Below are 17,997 nucleotides of genomic sequence, written 5' to 3'. Positions count from 1 at the left end.
CTGCCGCCTACAGCCTCTTCCTGCTGCTCCATTCAGCCTTGTGTCCCCAGCTGCTCATCTGGGCCTTGGTCCAGCGCAGGAAAGGAGGCAGGATCAGACAGTGGTATCCAGCCCTGGAACTGGGGAGGGAAAGCCCTGCTGGGGAAACTCCTGACCTTGAACCTAGGCAAGGCCAGGCCAGGCAGGGAGAAAGGAAAGGATTTCTAAGAGGAGAGACCAAGAACTCCTGGGCTGGGAATCAGGAGATTTGGTTCTATAGCTGTCCTGCCACCAGCCAGGTGGGCGGTTCAGGCAAGTGACTTTTCTTCCTCTGGGCCTCCCTCATCTTAAAAATGGAGATACAGATCCTTCCCCATAGTGTTATTATAGAGATTTAGTGGGAAAATTAATTAACAATTAATGTAGGAATGTGCCTGGCAGGTAAGTTTCTATAGTTAACTTATTCCAGAAACTAGATGGGGTTGTGGTAAGACCCACTCATCCAGGAGTTGCTGTGTGACCTTGAGCAAGTCATTTTCCTTCTCTGGTACCTCCACTTAGATGTCTAAGATCCCTTACAGTTGGGACCATGTACCAACCCTACCCCCCAACGCCTTCTTCCTTCTGCATGAGGATAGGAAAATGTTTCCAAGGTACGGATGGGAAGGGATGGAGTCTGTGTGCTTCTCAGTCTGGAAGATGGAGAATAGGGTATTCATTATCCTTCTTAAAAATCAGATAAAAGCCGTAGAGTCATGTGGGAAATGTGTGTGCTCTGTTGCTCCGTGCAAAAAGAATAAAAAATTATGCTCACCCTGAACACAACTCTGTCAGAAATACACATTTGCTTGGACAGAGACAGAATGAATATGCAGTTCAAGTCCAGTGTGCTTGAAGGTGGTCAGGGGTACTTTATTTTTCCCTTTATGCTGTTCCCAGCTTATCCATGTGATTCTCAGAGACACCCCTCCAAAGGGGCTGCCTTTCCTACCAGATGTGGGGGAGGGGGGCTTCTCCTCCCTCTACCTCTCTCACAGTTCCTGATGTGGCCACTGGAGAGCCCTCATCCCCTGTATCCTATATCCTTCACCCCCTGGGCAGGTATGAGGGAGGGTCTGGTGCTCAGAAAGCTGAGATAAAGGGCCAGAGAGAGAACAAGTTGTGTCTCCAGATAGAGACACTAGGGCTGTGTGCATCTTGCCTTCTTCTTCTGGCTAAGGAAAAGGGATGACTCTGGTTTCTCTAGAGGGAAATGGCTCTGGATCCCAGAGATGCCCCAACTGGGAGGGTGTGGGGAGGAGGAAGAGATGGAGGAGTGCTGTTGTCTCAGAGGGGAGCAGCAGGAAGCTGCAAGGATGTTTGCTCAGTACATTCATTTACCTCCCAGGCCAGGTGTCGGAATGACTGGGACCCAGGCACCAGCCCAGGGGAAGGGGGGTGCGGGGGCTAAGCCAGGCCCATAGCCTGGCTTCTCCTGAGCTAAATAGAGAAACAGAGAACCACTACAACCACCACCCCAGCCTTGGGGGATTAGGGAGATTAGAGAAGTATGTGCATTTGGGTGTTCCTATGTCTGTGTGTGGGCCTTTAACAGCCCCTAAAAGGGGAGGTGTGTGTGTGTGTGTGTGTGTGTGTGTGTGTGTGTGTGTGTGTGTGTGTGTGTGTTTCTCTTTAAATTCTCACCAACAGGAAAGAGGACCTAAGGGCCAAGGCACTCTGGTCTCAGAGTAGAATACCCTAGAAAAAGGACTAATGGAGGAGCCAAAATCTTAGGGCTCTAACCCAGGAAGGGAGATCTCCCCACCTAGTCCTCTCCCAAAACACTGAGTTTGTTTGGGGTAAGGGTCTTTTGTTTTGTGTTTGTGTCCCCCACTGAGATACAAGCTCCTTGAGGGCAGGGGTTTATCTGTTTTGTTCACTGCAATATCCCCAGTGCCCAGTACAGTGCTTGGCACAAAGGAGGCCTCAGTCAACCATGGCTAAATAAAGGAAAAGGGACCCAGGCCAGACCTCACATGTTTTAAGGAGGAGGAAAAAGGGTGCTTAAGCTCACCTACTCCCAGCTATCAGGATCCTGCAGCCCATATACTGTCTCTGAAATTCAGAAGGGATTTCCACAATTTCCAATGAGTTATCATTGCCTTAAGCCATCCCCATCCTATGGCATGGACCCCCGCAGCCCCCAGACTAGGATAGTCTATAATGATTTGACCTGCAGCAAATCTGAACTTGTGGCCTAGGCCTTGCCCTTGAACCCTGGCTCTGGGGCTTCCATCTTTCCCAGTTTTCTCTTGTTCAGGTTGCTCTGGGACTCCTAGATCCACACTTAGCTTAAAACTAAGTCTCTTCTAGTCCTGCTGCAGGGCCTTTGCATATGCTGTTCCTGACATCTAGAATGCTTTCCCTCCAGTTCTCTCCATCTCATCTTCCTCAATACAAATGTCACCTCTTTAGAGCAGCCTCCTGACCACTTCAGGTGGGACCTCCTATTTTCTACTTCAGTCCTTTGATTTCTTTACAGCCTTCATTCCAGTGTGCAGACATCCATTTCCTCCATTAAGAAAGCAAGCTTGCAAGTTCCATGAGAACAGAGACCCTGTCAGTTCTGTTCATTTCCATAAACCTAACCTGGTGCCGTGACAAAATAGGGGCTTAATGTAGAAAATTCCATCATAAGGCAACGAGCCAAGTCCAAACTTTAAATTGTGTAAAATGTGGAGTTATGTGACTTCAGGATCAATGAAAAAGCAATCATTTTCAGTGGGTCCATACTATTACAAAAAGCACAAAAGTAAAGATTGTAAAACCTTACTACATGCAGCAGACCAACCTGAGAAAGCTCCAGAGGAACATGAGACCGTCACTTCTTTATCCACCGCCCAGAGATAAGAGCTTCGCCCACCTTTATTTGAGATGGGCTCCCCACGCAGAACAGAGACAAGTTTTGCATTGTAGTGGACTTTGCTCCATTTCAAGGATTTACTTGAAATTTGTAGAGGAAATTACTTCAGACCAGGGCAGTCCCTATAAGGGAAGGAGAGAATGCTTTTTTGTTTTTTTGAAGCTTATTTACTTTGAGAGAGATTGAGAGAGAATGCACGAGCCAGGGGAGGAGCAGAGAGAGGAGAGAGAGAGAGAGAGAACCCCAAGCAGGCTCTGCCCTATCAGCGCAGAACCCGACTCGAGGCTCGATCTCATGAACCATGAGATCATGACCTGAGCCAATTGAGTCAGATGCTTAACCGACTGAGCCACCCAGGCGCCCCGGGAGAATTTTTTTTTAAAAAGACAGGCCTGAGTGTTCAAGAAATGTATTGATAATTCCAGAAGGGGCCCCAGGGTTCTCAGGGTCCTGGCCGGACCAGCCCTGAGGGTGATGGGGATACTGGATCCCACAAAAATTCTGCCTGTACCCCAATCTACTCTGAGGTCCCTCAGGCTTCCCTGGACCAGCTGGGACTTTGCTTGGTCCTTCTTCGATGCATACATCCAGTTCTTTAACAAGTGGGCACCGAAGGAGCCCTATGCTGGTCACTGTGCATGGTGACCTCCAGCCACTGACAGCCAAATGAGAGAGAGAGAGGGAATCACAGTGGCAGCACCACAGGGCGCCGTAATGGAGCTGAGCAGGGCGGGAGCCTGAGGAGTATCCAGCTGGGGTGGAGGTCACAGAAGGCTTCTCAGAGGAGGTGACCTGGCACACTCCCTCCATATTGGTTCCATCCCCATTGGCAAAGGAGTTTCTGGAAGGCACTGTCTCTGAGACTGGAAAGGAGGGGACCTCTCACCTCTGTCCTCAAGGCAGGGGTCCCATGGAATGGGTCAAATTGGGAAGAGAACCACCTCCTCTCCCTCTCATTCTCCGTCTCTCCCTCTCTCTTCCTCTCATTCTGGTTTGCACTTTGCTAGGGTGAGAACAGTTTGGGCTCTCAGATATCAGAGGGGCCCCGCCTTCATTTGCACCCACCGCCATCCTCAGAGCACCATGGATGCCTAGAGCATTAGGGGCAGAGACAGCAGGGTGCCTGGCCTGTGAGAGGAGAGGCCCCACATCCCATCCCATGCCCTGTCCTCGTACTCACTCTGGGATGCTGCTCCCCAGCCCACCTGGGAACTTGGACCTTTGCTCTCTGTAACTCCTGGGGCTCCCCAAGAGGGTCTATTTATGTCTGGCCTGGCCTGGCTGCTGTGCCAGGAGAGAAGAGGTGAAGGACACACCCATCTTGTGTCTCCCCCTCCCCATACCATGTGCCTCCTGCAAGTCCTGGTACAGAGTCCCTCCCGGAGCATCCCTCTCTGGGACCTGGCTTGCCCCTGAACCTCCCTCAAGAAACCAGCTCCAGATGCTGAAGAACAAGCTGTTCTTCTGGAAGTCTCTGCGCTCCAGGGGGCAGGATGGAGGAGGAAGATTTGGGTGGAGTTAAGTCAAGACCATGAGCATTGCTCTGGCTGGAACACTATGTAACCCCCCCGAGCAGACTAGAAGTCAGAATAAGTGGCAGGGACCCTTGACCGGGATAAGGGAGAAGGTAAGGATGGCGGGGGGGGGGGGGGGGGGTCTGGTTCTGGAAAAGCTGGGAGGGGTAAGAAATGGCCCAGAACTCTGACTGTTGGAGACAATATGTCAAAGGGATTGATTTCCTTGGAGTGTCAGAGGTCCTGATCCCCATGACCTGGACATAGCATATCATCACCAAGGCCAGCTTGACAGCCGGGGCAATAGTAGGCTTCCCTGCTGCCGGGTTCAGTGTGCCTCCTCTCCCAACTCTCCCAGGACACAGCCCTGCTGTAGCTTCCTTGCCCCTTGGCTCTTGGCCCAGGAGCCATTTCACCCATCCCAGAGAGGCTGACACATCTGGGCTGGGCTGTGTGGTCCAACATAACAGCTGGACGGCAGCAGCTGTCCCCCCTTTCCCCTTCCAAAAGAAAAACAAAAATGAAAGCAGCAAAGGAATAAGGCAGGCTCTTCGGGCCCTCACGGAGAGCCAGGAGGCAGTTTTACAGCGGTGATTGAGGGGGGCCTGCTTCCAAGGCAGGCAGGCCCGAGCCTTTGCCCATGTGTGTGTCCCTCTGCCCCGACTGTCCTCACCTCTCCTCACCCTGTTTCCCTAACTCCCCGTGTGACCTTGGGCAAATCACTTCCCCTCTCTGGGCCTTGGCTTCCTCACTGCTGAACTAGACTGAGAATTCTTTGAGAGCAGAGAATGACAGACGATCATTTTTGTCTGTTGGCTAGTTATAGCTATAGTGACCGAGTGCTGAGGAAATGCTTATTTATTGGATGGATGGATGGAAGGAAGGAAGGAAGGAAGGAAGGAAGGAAGGAAGGAAGGACGGGAGAGAGGGAGGGGTGATGAATGGATAGACAGGTAGATAAACAGACAGTGGAAGAAAGGACACTTCCACACATCTAGCTTGAATGGTATTTTTTCTTTTTTAATTTTTTTTTTTCAACATTTATTTTTGGGACAGAGAGAGACATAGCATGAACGGGGGAGGGGCAGAGAGAGAGGGAGACACAGAATCGGAAACAGGCTCCAGGCTCTGAGCTATCAGCCCAGAGCCCGACGTGGGGCTCGAACTCACGGACCGCGAGATCGTGACCTGGCTGAAGTCGGACGCTTAACCGACTGCGCCACCCAGGCGCCCCTTGAATGGTATTTTTAAAAGTGGATTTTATTTTTTATTCAGGTAGTGAATTTTAACCTAAATTCCACATCTACCTTTCACTTTACCATAATAGCCTCTTCTATCATGAAAGAATATATCACGCACGCATAACAATTATAAAATATAATAAAATGGATACGTGTGTACTCACTACCTCATTGAAGAAATAGACCCGGCCCTGAATATCTGGAACTCTCAAAGCTGCATGAGTTTGAGGGAGAGGGGTGCTGTAGACTGTGAAACCACTCCACTCTGGGAAGGTTCTGAACAGGGATGTCCTGAGACCCCGTGACTACTCCCAGATCCAACTTGTCCAGACAGCAAGTGCACAAGTCAGATAGCGATACCTCAACAAACACTGGGGAGCTGAGCCATATCTGAGGTGGGGTGTGATGGCCATTAATGGTCACCTTTAACTGCTCAGACCTGGGAGCAAATCCTGGCTCTCACCATTTGTCATCCCTGTGACAGATGCCTTAACTTCTCCCAGCTTGTTTTCCTCATCCATAAAGTATGACCATAGAACGTACGGTTCTTACAAGGATTCAATTAGATAAAGCCTCGCACAGTGCCTGGCACGTAGTAAATCCTCCATAAACTATAGTTGCTACTGCTGGTTTTATTCTGATTGTCAGTGTCATGGCCTGAAAGGAAGGCCCCCAGCATTGGACAGCCCTTGGAGGAATGGCCCACCTTCTCCATCCCTGTGATGAGCCCTGGTTGTAGGGATTTTATTTTCTTATCTGTCTGACCTCTTTGGAGCCGGAAGCCTCTTTTGGGTAAAGCGAAAAGATGCCAGGCCCCTTCTCAGGGCTCTTTCTGGGCTTCAGGAGAGAGATGGCCAGGGATGAGCTACATCAGGGCCCCAGGGGAGGACCCGGTGCATGGAGTTTGGGGCTGTATATTGTACCTGGTCCTGTATTAGGTGTTGGGATGGGGCAGCAGAAAATCAGCCATTCCTTCAACAACCAGTGTTTTCATGTGTGCTTAAGAGCACAAGCTCTGTAGTCAAGTCTTGGCTTCAAATCCTGATTCAGCCTTTTGCTAAATGAATGAACCTGGAGAAGCTACTTAACTCCTCCGTGCCTCAATTTCCTCAACTTTTAAATGGCGGTACTAACTTACCTTCTGAAAAATAAAATGATATACCACATGGAAGGAGTTAGAACAGGGCCTAGGACATAAATATTAGCTATTATTATTATTATTAGGCACACTATATCCCAGGCCCTGTGTGACGCCCAGCAGAGGGTTCAAAGATGAACTCTATCCTGGATCCTACCCTCAAGGAGGTGAAAGTTTAGAAGGAGAGATGGGTCCCACTGTGCCTACTTAGAGTTCAAGACATGATATTAACCAGTGACCCAACAGTCTATGAGTGCTATGGTGGTTCAACAGTTGGTACAGGTAGGCAGTCAAGGAAGGCTTCCTAGCGGAAGTGACATTTTAATTGGGCCTTAAGGATGACAGTAGTTGGAATGAGGAGAGATAAAGGGCAAAGGCATTCCAGACACAAGGATTGGCATAAGCAAGGGCCCTATGGCAATGGAGTTCACAGCAGTTTCGAGGAGCTAGGAGTGCTCATCCAACTAGGATGGAGGGAAGAGAAAGATGAGGGGCTCCGTCTATAGTGGTAAGTTGAGACTCATTTATAACAGACCTTGAATACCATTCTTAGGAGCTGGGAGTTTTTTCAGCAGGTGGGAGATATTTCTGAGCTGGACACAATGGTGGTCCCAGCAACTCTGAACTGTCTCAGTGCTAGGAGGTCTAGGGTCCACTAGGAATGAGCTGTCAGCCTGTCTGGATGATAAGGGGCCCTCCCCAAAGGGAGAAAGAATTGTGAGCCCTCCCTGAGTCTGGGGCAGCCTGAAGCAGCAGCTGACCCCAGGTCCCTTCTCTCCTCTGACTTCCATCCCGCGACCCGATGTGACTTGCACACTGGGCTAGGAGTACCAGTTCCCATCAGGCTCTATCATCCCCAGCCCTCAGGGCCAGGCCCAAGGCAACTCCACCCTTGCAGAGGAACAGGCTTCTCTCTTTGGAGCTGAGAGCTCCAGTCTGTGAACCCTTCCTCCTGGCCCAAACCCCAGGGCCCTAATGGGGTTCCCCCACCCCTCATATAGCTCAAGACCCTCCACTCTCAGGCAAGGCATGTCCCTGTTGCGCCCAGGGGTCTCGAAGGATCCGAGCCCTCCTTCTGAGGCCAGCCTAGCCTGGCATCTCACCTCCTTGGCCCTCCCAGCCATCAACTGGGACAAGATGCCCAGAGCCCTTTTCATCATCCTCCCAGAGAGGAGGCCCAGCCCTGCCCTCTGCTGCCCCAAGGCCTTCACCCCTTCCTCTCCCAGAGCTGCAAATCAGTTCCACATTCGGGATCTGGCATGCACTATCTGCTCAGAACTTTCCCCTCCCAGTTAGCTCAGGCTCCCATCTCCCCCCACCCCACATGGTCAGCCCATGGGGTCTGCAGAAGGGGAAGGACTCCTGCCTTCCGTGACCCCTTTAGAGGGCTGAGAGGGAGCTAGACTATGGCAAGGTACCAGAGGGACTATGGACAGGAGGCCCTCTCAGGGAGAGATGAAAGAGAAAGGGTAGAGGGGGGTGGGGCAGAGGCAGAGCTTGAGCGAGCATAGGAGGGGATGAAGGGTTGGGGGTGGTGAGGGAAGGAGCGAGGTAGTTCCCAGCTCAGCACATTCCTGAGACATCTGGACGCTCTGGAAGAGCCCCAGCTGGCCCGCAAGGCTGTGGCTCCAGCTTCTCTGCTCTGTGATGTCAGGACCCAGCAGTCCCCCCCTCCTCTCAGAGTCCCACTGGCCTGAGGTCCACCTTGGGGCTGAGTGCTGGGGTCTCTTCCCCAGACCCCTCACTCTCAGTGAGCAAGGACGAGGCCCCTGAGGCACTGGAGGAAACCCCTAGCCTGGAGGAGGGCCTGGGCATGGCGGGTGGAGGCCAACACGGAAGACCTAGGGGTTTGCCCAAGCAACTGACTCAAGGAGATTCCTCTTTGGAGTTGATGCCAGCCCCTCCCTTCTCCTTGCAAGGGAGATAGAGACAGAGGAGAGACTCTGAAAATGGCTGCTTACCTCAAGCTGTGCGATCCCCAGCCGGTCTGCTCCTTCCCTGGCTCTCAGTTTTTCTCTCTGTAATAATAACAGCTACACTTCAGTGAGACCCTTCTCTGTGTCCTGCATTGTATCAAGCACTTTACAAATATCATCTCATGTAATCCTCACGGCAACCTAGTAGTTAGATAGAAGTACCCCTATTTTACAGCTGAGACTGAGGCTCAGAGAGGTTAAGTAACTTGCCCAAGGCTACGCAGTAGGTAGCAAAACCGAGATTAGAACCAGATCTGTCTGCCTCCCTTGCTCTTAATCATTGAACTACACTGTCTCTGTAAATAAGAGGGGGCGGACCTAATGATGCCAGAATTCTTTTCAGCTCGAAAATTGTAATGATTTTTTTTTTTTGGCTATCGTGGGGCTCTTCAAGAAGGGCAGGGGCAGGCATTAGTCACACACTGGGTGGGGGAAGGAGAACAGAGGCAATTGGCTTTGAAGCATCTGATGGCTCAGGAGTCCTTGGAGGTCCCCTCCCTCAGAGTCCCAGAGAAGTCCAAACCCCAGAGGCTGGAGCCACAGCCTGATCTCCAGCCGAACCCAGGGGTCCCACACCTTCCCTGAAGGATTGGAGTAAATAAGGAGAGAGAGAATGCAGCTTCTTCCAAAAATAAAACCTGAGGACAACTCAGACAGGCCAGGACAGCTGAGGAAGCCAGAGGCCGAATGCTGAGTGCACTGGAGAGAGGGAAGAGGCCAAGGGAACTCCAGCCAGAGCCGGGTGGCAGGCTCCAGCTGAGGAGGGCCTTCCAGCTGGCCAGGGGCCGGGAGAACAGCTTGGCCAGGTGGCCACTAGGCTTTGTTGACACTCTTGGGCCTAACCAAACCGTGGGGCAGCTCCTCCAGCACTAAGCAGGGGACTGTGGTCCCCAGGTACCTGGTCTGTCTGGGGCTTAAGAACAAAAAGGCCTTGGGAAAAAATAACCTGGAAAATGGGTACAATAGGCCCCACTAGGGAGGAGCCGAGGGAAGGAGTCCAGGAGCATGGAAACTCTGCCTGGAGCACTGAAGCGGAATTCAGGGCAGTCATTCCTGGAGGCTCAGCTACAGAAAAAGGGCCTCAGTCCATTAACTCACTGGCACATTCCTTCATTCACCCACTCATTCAGTCCATCGGTCAGTCACTCAGCAAACGCCTGAGCACCTACCATGTGCTGGGACCAATGCTAGGCTTTGGAGATACACATGAGAATTGGACACAGCAAGACACAGAAGCAGTATGGCTGGATCATTTCAAGCTATACTAAGGCACTTGGAAACTATCCTAAGGGCAGTACGGAGTCATTGACGGACACTGAGGAAGAGAGTCACACAGTCATGTTGTGTTAGAAGATCCCTCTTGATGGAGGTGGGGAATGCTTAGGAGACAGATCGGAGTGCCAGCCTTAGCTTACCTTCATAAACAGGGTAGTCACATCACTAGTCAGAAAGTCTTTTGTGAGCAGGAATCAGGCTTTGTTCATCTCTGTATCCACAGGGCTGGGCACGTAGTAGGTGCTAAGTAAATACTGGAGAAATGCAGAAGAGATGAACAAAGGGATGTGATTAGACACCCTTATTCTCCAGAGGTCCCCAGTGCCAGCCCTGGCACTTAGTTGTCAGTGTCCTGAGCTGTCCCACAGGGATCCTCTGGCCACTGCCTATGGACCAACATCTCCAGCAGCCAGACCGTGGGCTGCCGTGCCCTCACTGGGGCCAGTCACAGCTAATCCCAGCCCTGGGCGGCGGCATTCACTGCCATCGCTTCCTCCTGCCCAGACAGCACCTGGCACTAGCCCCAGGGTTGGGCCACGGTACATGGGCTGCCTGGTGAGAAGATGCCAGGGGCTGGCCAGGAACCTGCAGGCCAGCTCTCCACTTTCCTGAGGCATCTGTGGCCTGGGCAGGGAAGGGTTACCAGTGTCAGGAGAGGGAACTGGAGAGCCAGACCAACGGGACTGGGGGCTACAGAGAATGCACACACCGTGCCCCCGCCCAGGCCCTGCTCTGCACAGACGCAGCCTGTGGTGGATGCCAGCCTGCCCTTTCCTCTCTCCCTTCCTCCCTCCAGCACACTCACAGAAAAGCTCCATTCCCATACTGCCCCTCCTCCAGTCCCAGCCTTCACTGTCCCAGCCCCAGGCGAGCCTGGGGCTCCCAGAGCTCCCTCGCTGGGGGTCATATGACTCAGGCATGTGGGTTGGCGCAGTCAGCATTTAGTTCTGTGGTGGTGTGAGATGTTGTGTGTGTTCAAGTGAGAGCGTGCATGACTATGTCTATGACCATCCCTGGGGTGGCCGTGCATATGTGTGTCTGCATGGGACACTGTGTGTCTGTCTGATCATGTCTGAGGAGTGCGTCCACTTGGGGCCTGTGTTGGTGCTTGCCAGTGTCAGCCTAGGTGAGCCCATGAGCGTGTGTATGTGCAATACAGTACCTGCCCCAAGCTGTACGTGGAATGTGCCCATGTGTGTGGATCTTACATCGAGTGGTGTCAGAGAAGTGGTGTTTCCTTATGTAAGAAGGAACCCCACAGCCCACGTCTGTGTAGCACATCCACACGTATGCACACACATGCACACAGAGGGAAGCATTTCTGCTTATTTGGACTTGGGCTCTGTGGTGAATAGTTCGGTAGGGGGAAAATATGAAACCTCAGCAGCCGCCGTCCCTGGGCCTGTGGGGAACGGGGGATGAGAGTGAGGTTGGAGGTTGGAACAATGTGCCCCCCCTTAACCCCCCCTGCCAGGAAAGCTCAGGGAGGGACTGGCTCCAGGGACTGGAGAACTGGCTGCATCCCTTCCCAGTCCCCAGGGAGGCCAGGGCAGAGGAAAAGAGCCCATTCTCTGAAGACTAGTTCACTTCACCCTGTCCCTGCCTGCCACCCCTGCCCCAATAGGAACACAGTCTGTAACCGATGGGGAAACTGAGGCCTGGAAGAGAGACACCACCTGCCCCTGCCCAGGTCTCAGAGCACAGCTGGATCTTGAACGGGGGGGGGGGCGCGCGCGCATCCTGATTCTGAGTCCAGGGCCTTTTCCCCTTCAAAGGACAGCCTTTGATTCCGGCTCTGGGAAAGGGACACCCAAATGCCTGGATGGTGATGCATAAGGACAAGGAGGGTCTGACAACTGGATACCCAGGGGCCCACCTCCCCTCCCTGCTCTCTCTTGAGCCTACCCTTCCCCGTCCCCGCCCCCCCCCCCCCCCCCCACACACACACTCAGGGCACAGCACTGACTCAGACTGGTGGCCCTTCAGCTTGAAATGGGGTCGATTTTCTAGTGACCACGAGGCAAGTAACCGTCCGGGAATGTATGGGTCGGGGGCGGGCGCGTGTGGGCCCAGCCTGCGGGGGAAGGGAAGAGGGAAATGTGAGAGGACTCTCCTCCCATCTCTCTCCAGAGCTCACTCTCTCGGAAGGAATGTCCGGGCTTGGGATTCCCCCCCACTCCTTATCCCACAGCTCAGCCTGGACCCACTCCGGTCTCCTCCCTCCTTTCCCCAAGCACAGACTGAATCAGCGCGGGCCAGGGGAGAGGCAGAAGTCAGGAACAGGGGGTGCAGGCCCGGGCTAGGGGCCAAGGGAAGTGAGTGCTCTGAGGCTGCCCCAGGTCGAGGGAGAATCTTCTCCCACACACTCTCTCAGCAGACAGCTGCACCCCCAGAGCTTTTCCGTCTCTCTGCATTGACCCCCGTGGGGGAATTAGGGGAGGGGAACTGAGAGTAGCTTCAGATGGTCCTATTACCGCCCCAGGAGCGTCCCCACTCCCCACTCCCCGCGACCAGGGACCGAGACCGCGTTGTCCCATCAGTGCGCCCTGTGATAGCACTGTTCCAAGAGGGACGGAAGGAGGTGAGCCGGAAGATCAGTGAAGGGGCTTAAGGACTGGTGCCCGGCCTTCCCTTGGAGCCAGGGACGTCGGAGGAGACCCTCCCTCTCCACTTCCCCCTACTCGCCGCGCGGGGTAGGAGCCGTGCAACCGATAAGGGTCTTGGGACAGCGGGGCTGCTGGGCCCACCTGGAAGCTCCAAGGAGCCATCCCGGCCTCGGCCCCAAGCGCTGAAAGGGACACACAGCCGGACCTCGCGCTGCAGGCCCTTCCCACGCCCCGGCTTTCCGAGAAGCACAGGACCCTCCTCCGCCTGCGCCCCGCCGCCGCCGCCGCCGGCTGCCCGCAGCCTCCTCCCATTGGCCAGGAGCTCCGCGGGCTCCACCAATGAACACGCCGGACTCCGGCTCGGGGCGGCCCCACCGCGCGCCGGGCTTAATCTCTGGCCCGCAGCGCGCGGCTGGGGGCACCGGGTCCTTCTTTATTTAAATTTAAAGGGCAGGCGCCCGAGACCTGGCTGCCGGACTGGGTGCTGCCAGGAGAGGTATGCGCGGGGGTGCGAGCAGGAGAGTGCGATACCAATCCTCCGAGAGGGAGGAGCAGAGAGAGGGGCCGGGGCTGACTGCGCGTGGCCTCCGAGAAGGAGCTTGTATTGGCATGACTGTAGGAAAAAGTCTTTAACGAGGAGGGAAACAAATCATAATATTTCCTTCTCTGGCTTCCCATCTCCGTTGCCTGGCAAGGCACCCCAGAACGCTCACCCCCTACCCCCAAAGAACCCTATCCCCCCTCTGAACGTTGACCCACGACCCCCTGATGTTCATAAATGTAACCCTCCTTCCTCCCCGGGGCAATAATTTCCTTCAGATAGTCTGAAACCTCAGCTTTTAGCGTGTGAATTAGGGGTAGAGCTGGGTGTGGTTGGGGGAAACATGGACATGCTGGAGCTGAGGAGGCCTGAGGTCCCCAGAGTGGGCTTGAACCCCTCCCTCAACATTGCCAACTCTGTGACTTTGGGTAGGTGGCTTTCTCTCTCTGGACCTCATTTTCTTCATTGGCAGATGGGGGTGTGAATGGGAGGTGAGGACCATGGGCTTTCTCGAGTCCCTTCTGCTTCTAATGTATTGATGATATAAACCAACCATAACTGAGCTGCTTTGACAGACCAGGCACCAGATAGAAGAAGTAAGGCTACAAAACCCTCTGAAGGGTTTTTCCAGTCCCTTCTGGCATGCTGGCATGAGCAAGAAGTTGGCCTGGAGGTGATGAGACATGCCCACCATTGCCACCAGAGGTCCGACCATCACATAAGGAAGCCCTGAGCAAAGAGGACCGGGTTTTCTGAGTGTCCTCCACCCCCACCCTGCCTGCCCCTTGGCCGCCCTCCCCTTCCACTTGGCTCTCATTTTCTGGAAGCTCCATCCTGTTAGGCCTTGGCTGCTGTTTCCAGCAGGTGGGGTGGGGGCTGCTCACAAAAGGGGGCCAGCTGAGCTCCCTGAGCAGGTTCCTTTGGGCACCCCAAAAGGGGTCTCTGAGAAGGACCTGGCTTATCCTGCCTGGAGCCAAGGCCTTCAGGGACCCCAGCCCAGACTGGAGGAAGGATTTCTCCTCTCCCAGGCCCCGGGAAAGGGCTTGGCAAACCCTTATCGCCTGAGAAGCAGCTGCTGGAGAAATACCTTAGCCACTGACTCACTGTCCTCCCTTCTTCACAACCCCCTCCCACTGGGCCCCACACCAGGCCTTTGAGAGACCCTGAAAGAGTGAGCAGGGGCAAAGCGCCCCCAGCTGGGCTGGCCCAGGCCCTGCAGAGGGTATAGCTAGCACAGTCCTGCCTGTGGCTGGCTGGCTGGTTGGCGGGAGGGGGTGGGGAGGGGATGCCCTGTAAACGGCCTTAGTGTAGGATCACAGTTATTCTTAGAGATGTGTTTAGCTGATGCTTCTGACCTCCTGATTCTGTCTCACCCCAGACATTGATAGATAAATGACCTACTGATGGCATTGCCCTCTGGGGAACAAGGACCTGTCCCTCCACCGATGGTTATCATGGGCCAGGTGCTAGGATCCAGCAGGGGAACAAGATACAGACCGTGCCTCAGGGAGTTTTCAGTCTGGCAAACAGGCAATTCTTGAACCGAAGAATGTCTGCTACAATTGGGAGAGGACTGGGCAATGAGGGGTTGTGGACACTTTCCTGTTGTACTTGACTCCCTGGGCCTCAGTTTCCTTATCTGTCAAATGCAAATACGCAACTTCCTTATCTCATTGGGTAATTGTGAGGATTAAATAAAATTGTGCATATGAAAGCACTTCGGAAAGTTAAAATCGCAACAAAACCATAAGGTGATGATAAGTTCTGGCAAACTGGGAAAAGGGGAGAGTACCTGAGTCAATAGTTTTCCACATTTATTTTGTCCTTGATTCTCTGATCATTCTTCAGCTCAGCTCAGCTCAGGCCTGGAGTTAGACTTTTAGGAACTGCAGTTTCCATACTTATAATGGCTAATAACCATTGAGTACTCACTACATACTAGGCACCATTCTGTTATATGTATTCGCTGTATATGTGTTCTATATATAAATGTTGTATGTACTTATTTTACCCTCATAATCCTATAAGGTGAATATTAAGCACCCAACAAATATTTGATCATCATGACAACACTATAAAATAGGAACTATTATTTCCCCTTTACAGATAGGGAAACTGAGGCACTGAGAAGCGAATAACTTAGCAAGTCATGGGGCTAGAATCAAAAACAAGTCCATCTGACTGCACAGATGGTCATGTGGCTCTGAGCCTTATTCTCAGAGGGCTTCTCTGTTCACCCCTTCAGGACTGGGGCAGGCTTTGAGTATTCCACGCCAGAAAGGGCCAACAGCTCCAGACCTTGAACCAATCCCCCAGAAGCCGGTTGTTAGCCACTCACCAGGTGGGATGCCAGGGCCTGAAGCAACCCCCTCCCACCATCTCTTCCAACCCACCAGCAAATTCATTCAGTCAGTAAATAATGAACAGCAGGAGCATGTTCTTACATGTTTATAATTCTTTAGAGAGAAAATAAGCACCTACTATGTGCTAGCCACTGGGTGCTTTATTAATAATAAGAGGCAATGTTTGTTGAGTAATTATTATGTACCAGGGGCCATTATAAGTGCTTTATATGTATCAATTTAATTCTTACAACAATCCTAGGGCACCTGGGTGGCTCAGTTGGTTGAGCATCTGACTTCAGCTCAGGTCACGATCTCACGGTTTATGAGTTCGAGTCCCGCACCAGGCTCTGTGCTATCAGCTCGGAGCCTGGACCCTGCTTCGGATTCTGTGTCTCCCTCTCTCTCTGTCCCTCCCCCGCTCATGCTCTGTCTCTCTGTGTCTCAGAAATAATTTTTAAAAATTCTTACAACAATCCTAACAAACTATTATCAGTCTCACTGTACAAAGGAGGAAATGAAACAGACAGAGGTTAATTAACTTTCCCAAGATCTCAGAGACAAGTATTTTTCAAACTTTTGTGTTTCTGAGAAATATATTTCACTTCATTACCAAGTACCTACACACACACACACACACACACACACACACACACACACAGACAAGATGAAAACCTCACAGGTATTTAACTTTACTGTGTGTAGTGCACTCTGATACTTTCTATTTTTTCTGTTTTATTTTTTCTTAAATCCTGGTTGTGACCTACTAAATTGATTTCACAACCCATTAATGAGTCACCACCCACAGTTTGAACAGCACTGAGTCACAGCTAGAAGGATCAAGGTCAGGATTCGAACCCAAGCAACATGGCTTCAGAGTCTAATCTCTTGGCATAAAGAAGGAATGTCTTGGAAAGGGGAGAGTCTGGTGGCGTGAGGACAGGCAGGGCTGTGCTAATGAGGGGAGTAGAAGCCTTGGTAATCCCACCACCTTTCAGTCTAGCAAAAAGATAGTACAAAAGTCATTAATATTGCCTTTGAGATGCAAACGTGCTGGCATAGACACACATTCTTTACTTAGCCTTCCCATGAAGTAGGGTGGACAGAGAAACAGACTCAGGCAGTCTGAGTGATTGAGCCAAGGTCTCAGAGCCAAAACTACAGCATAGCATCCGGTCACCTGTTCAGGAATGCTGTTACGCCCTCCACATCTCACTCTTGAGAATGACGACAGTGAGGCTGGAAGTGGCAGTGGAGACGGTGGTGGTGAAGGTAAACTGGTGACAGCGGTGACGGTCATGATACAAACGATACCAGTTGGTCCTGAGGATGTGGGTAGTGGGGAGGTTGGTGGCAATGGCGGTGGCATTAATGATGGCAGGAAGAATAACGGGCAGGTTGCACTGACAGCGGTGGTGGTAGCAGGCCTCAGGTGGGGGGCAGCACAGCAGCACCTGTGCCCCCTTCCCAGGCTAAGCTCACTGTCCCTGCTTCCCTCCTCCTTCCCTAGCATTTCCCTGAGCACCTGGACCACTTCGCGGAGAACATGGAGGACTTCTCTAATGACCTGTTCAGCAGTTTCTTTGATGACCCTGTGCTGGACGAGAAGAGCCCTCTACTGGACATGGAACTGGACTCCCCCACACCAGGCATCCAGGCTGAGCATAGCTACTCCCTGAGCGGTGACTCGGCACCTCAGAGCCCCCTCGTGCCCATCAAGATGGAGGACACCACCCAAGGTACAACAGGGTAGAAGGACCTAAGGACAGCACGGGCCCAGGAGGGGAGGAAGCTTGTGAGGGGTTGGGGGGGGGGAGGCCTTCAGGCTAAGACTCCCAGAGGCACACAGGGGAGTCACCCACAAACACCTCTCAGAGGAGTTCGGCCTCCTGCCTTTTTGTTCTCGCTCATATCAAACCCATACGGGCACTTCTCAAAAGGCTGTTTTGCTGGCTTAGATCAGTTGTGAGCAACGGGTGATTCCTGGACCAGCAGCGTCACCTGGGAACTTGTTAGAAATGCAGATTCTCAGTCCGCCCAGACTTGCTGGATCAGAAACCATGTGGGTAGGGCCCAGCCTTCCAGGTGATTCTGATGCACACTTGGGTTTGAGAACCACTGACTTAGAGGAAACAGTGGGGGGAACTAAACCATAAATGTGGACAAGTTCCTGAGACTCCGGAACCTTGCCACCCTCTCATACTGCACTGTCCTCTGAAATGCTGCCTGGGAGAGATGCCTGTGCCCTAGTTTTATTCCCGAAGGTATAGTTCCCTAAAGCTCCCCTCCAACCAACCGCCCCCCCCCCCCCCACATCCTGCCTGTTTAAGCAAAGGGCCCTTTGAGTCTCTCCTGTCTGGTAACCAACACTGGACAACCCCAGACTGTGCCCCACCTAGAAATGGCCCCTTTGGATGTTTCCTCAAATACAGGTGGTCCTGGCCCTGTCACATTTGGTTAAGTGATCATGGATACATCTCTTA

At 52.7% G+C, this 17,997-nt stretch overlaps 1 protein-coding gene and 1 long non-coding RNA gene across 4 annotated transcripts in view; one reads left to right on the top strand and one right to left on the bottom strand.

Moving 5' to 3' along the window:
- LOC121043477 (uncharacterized) overlaps positions 1 to 12,886 on the bottom strand; it is a 119,878-nt gene extending 106,992 nt beyond the window's left edge. For 2 of the 3 annotated variants that reach the window (XR_005796839.1, XR_005796841.1), the window contains exons 1-2: positions 12,773 to 12,886; positions 10,166 to 10,279 (exon numbers count right to left, since the gene is read on the bottom strand). This is a non-coding gene — a long non-coding RNA (uncharacterized LOC121043477). Of the gene's footprint in view, positions 1 to 865; positions 3,004 to 10,165; positions 10,280 to 12,772 lie in introns of those variants that run through there. The other variant, XR_005796840.1, reaches the window with a different exon arrangement.
- The window catches only part of CREB3L1 (cAMP responsive element binding protein 3 like 1), a 35,668-nt gene that overhangs the window by 2,341 nt on the left and 15,330 nt on the right, over positions 1 to 17,997 (top strand). Inside the window, exon 2 of the mRNA XM_040495322.1 lies at positions 17,025 to 17,253. Coding sequence (XP_040351256.1) covers positions 17,025 to 17,253 — 229 coding nt within the window. The remainder of the gene's footprint in view (positions 1 to 17,024; positions 17,254 to 17,997) is intronic.

Source organism: Herpailurus yagouaroundi, unplaced genomic scaffold, assembly GCF_014898765.1.
Source record: "Herpailurus yagouaroundi ecotype Mexico unplaced genomic scaffold, PumYag 187, whole genome shotgun sequence".
NCBI lineage: Eukaryota > Metazoa > Chordata > Mammalia > Carnivora > Felidae > Herpailurus > Herpailurus yagouaroundi.
The sequence above is the reverse complement of the archived record's forward strand: the minus strand, read 5'-3'. Positions and strand labels throughout refer to the sequence as shown.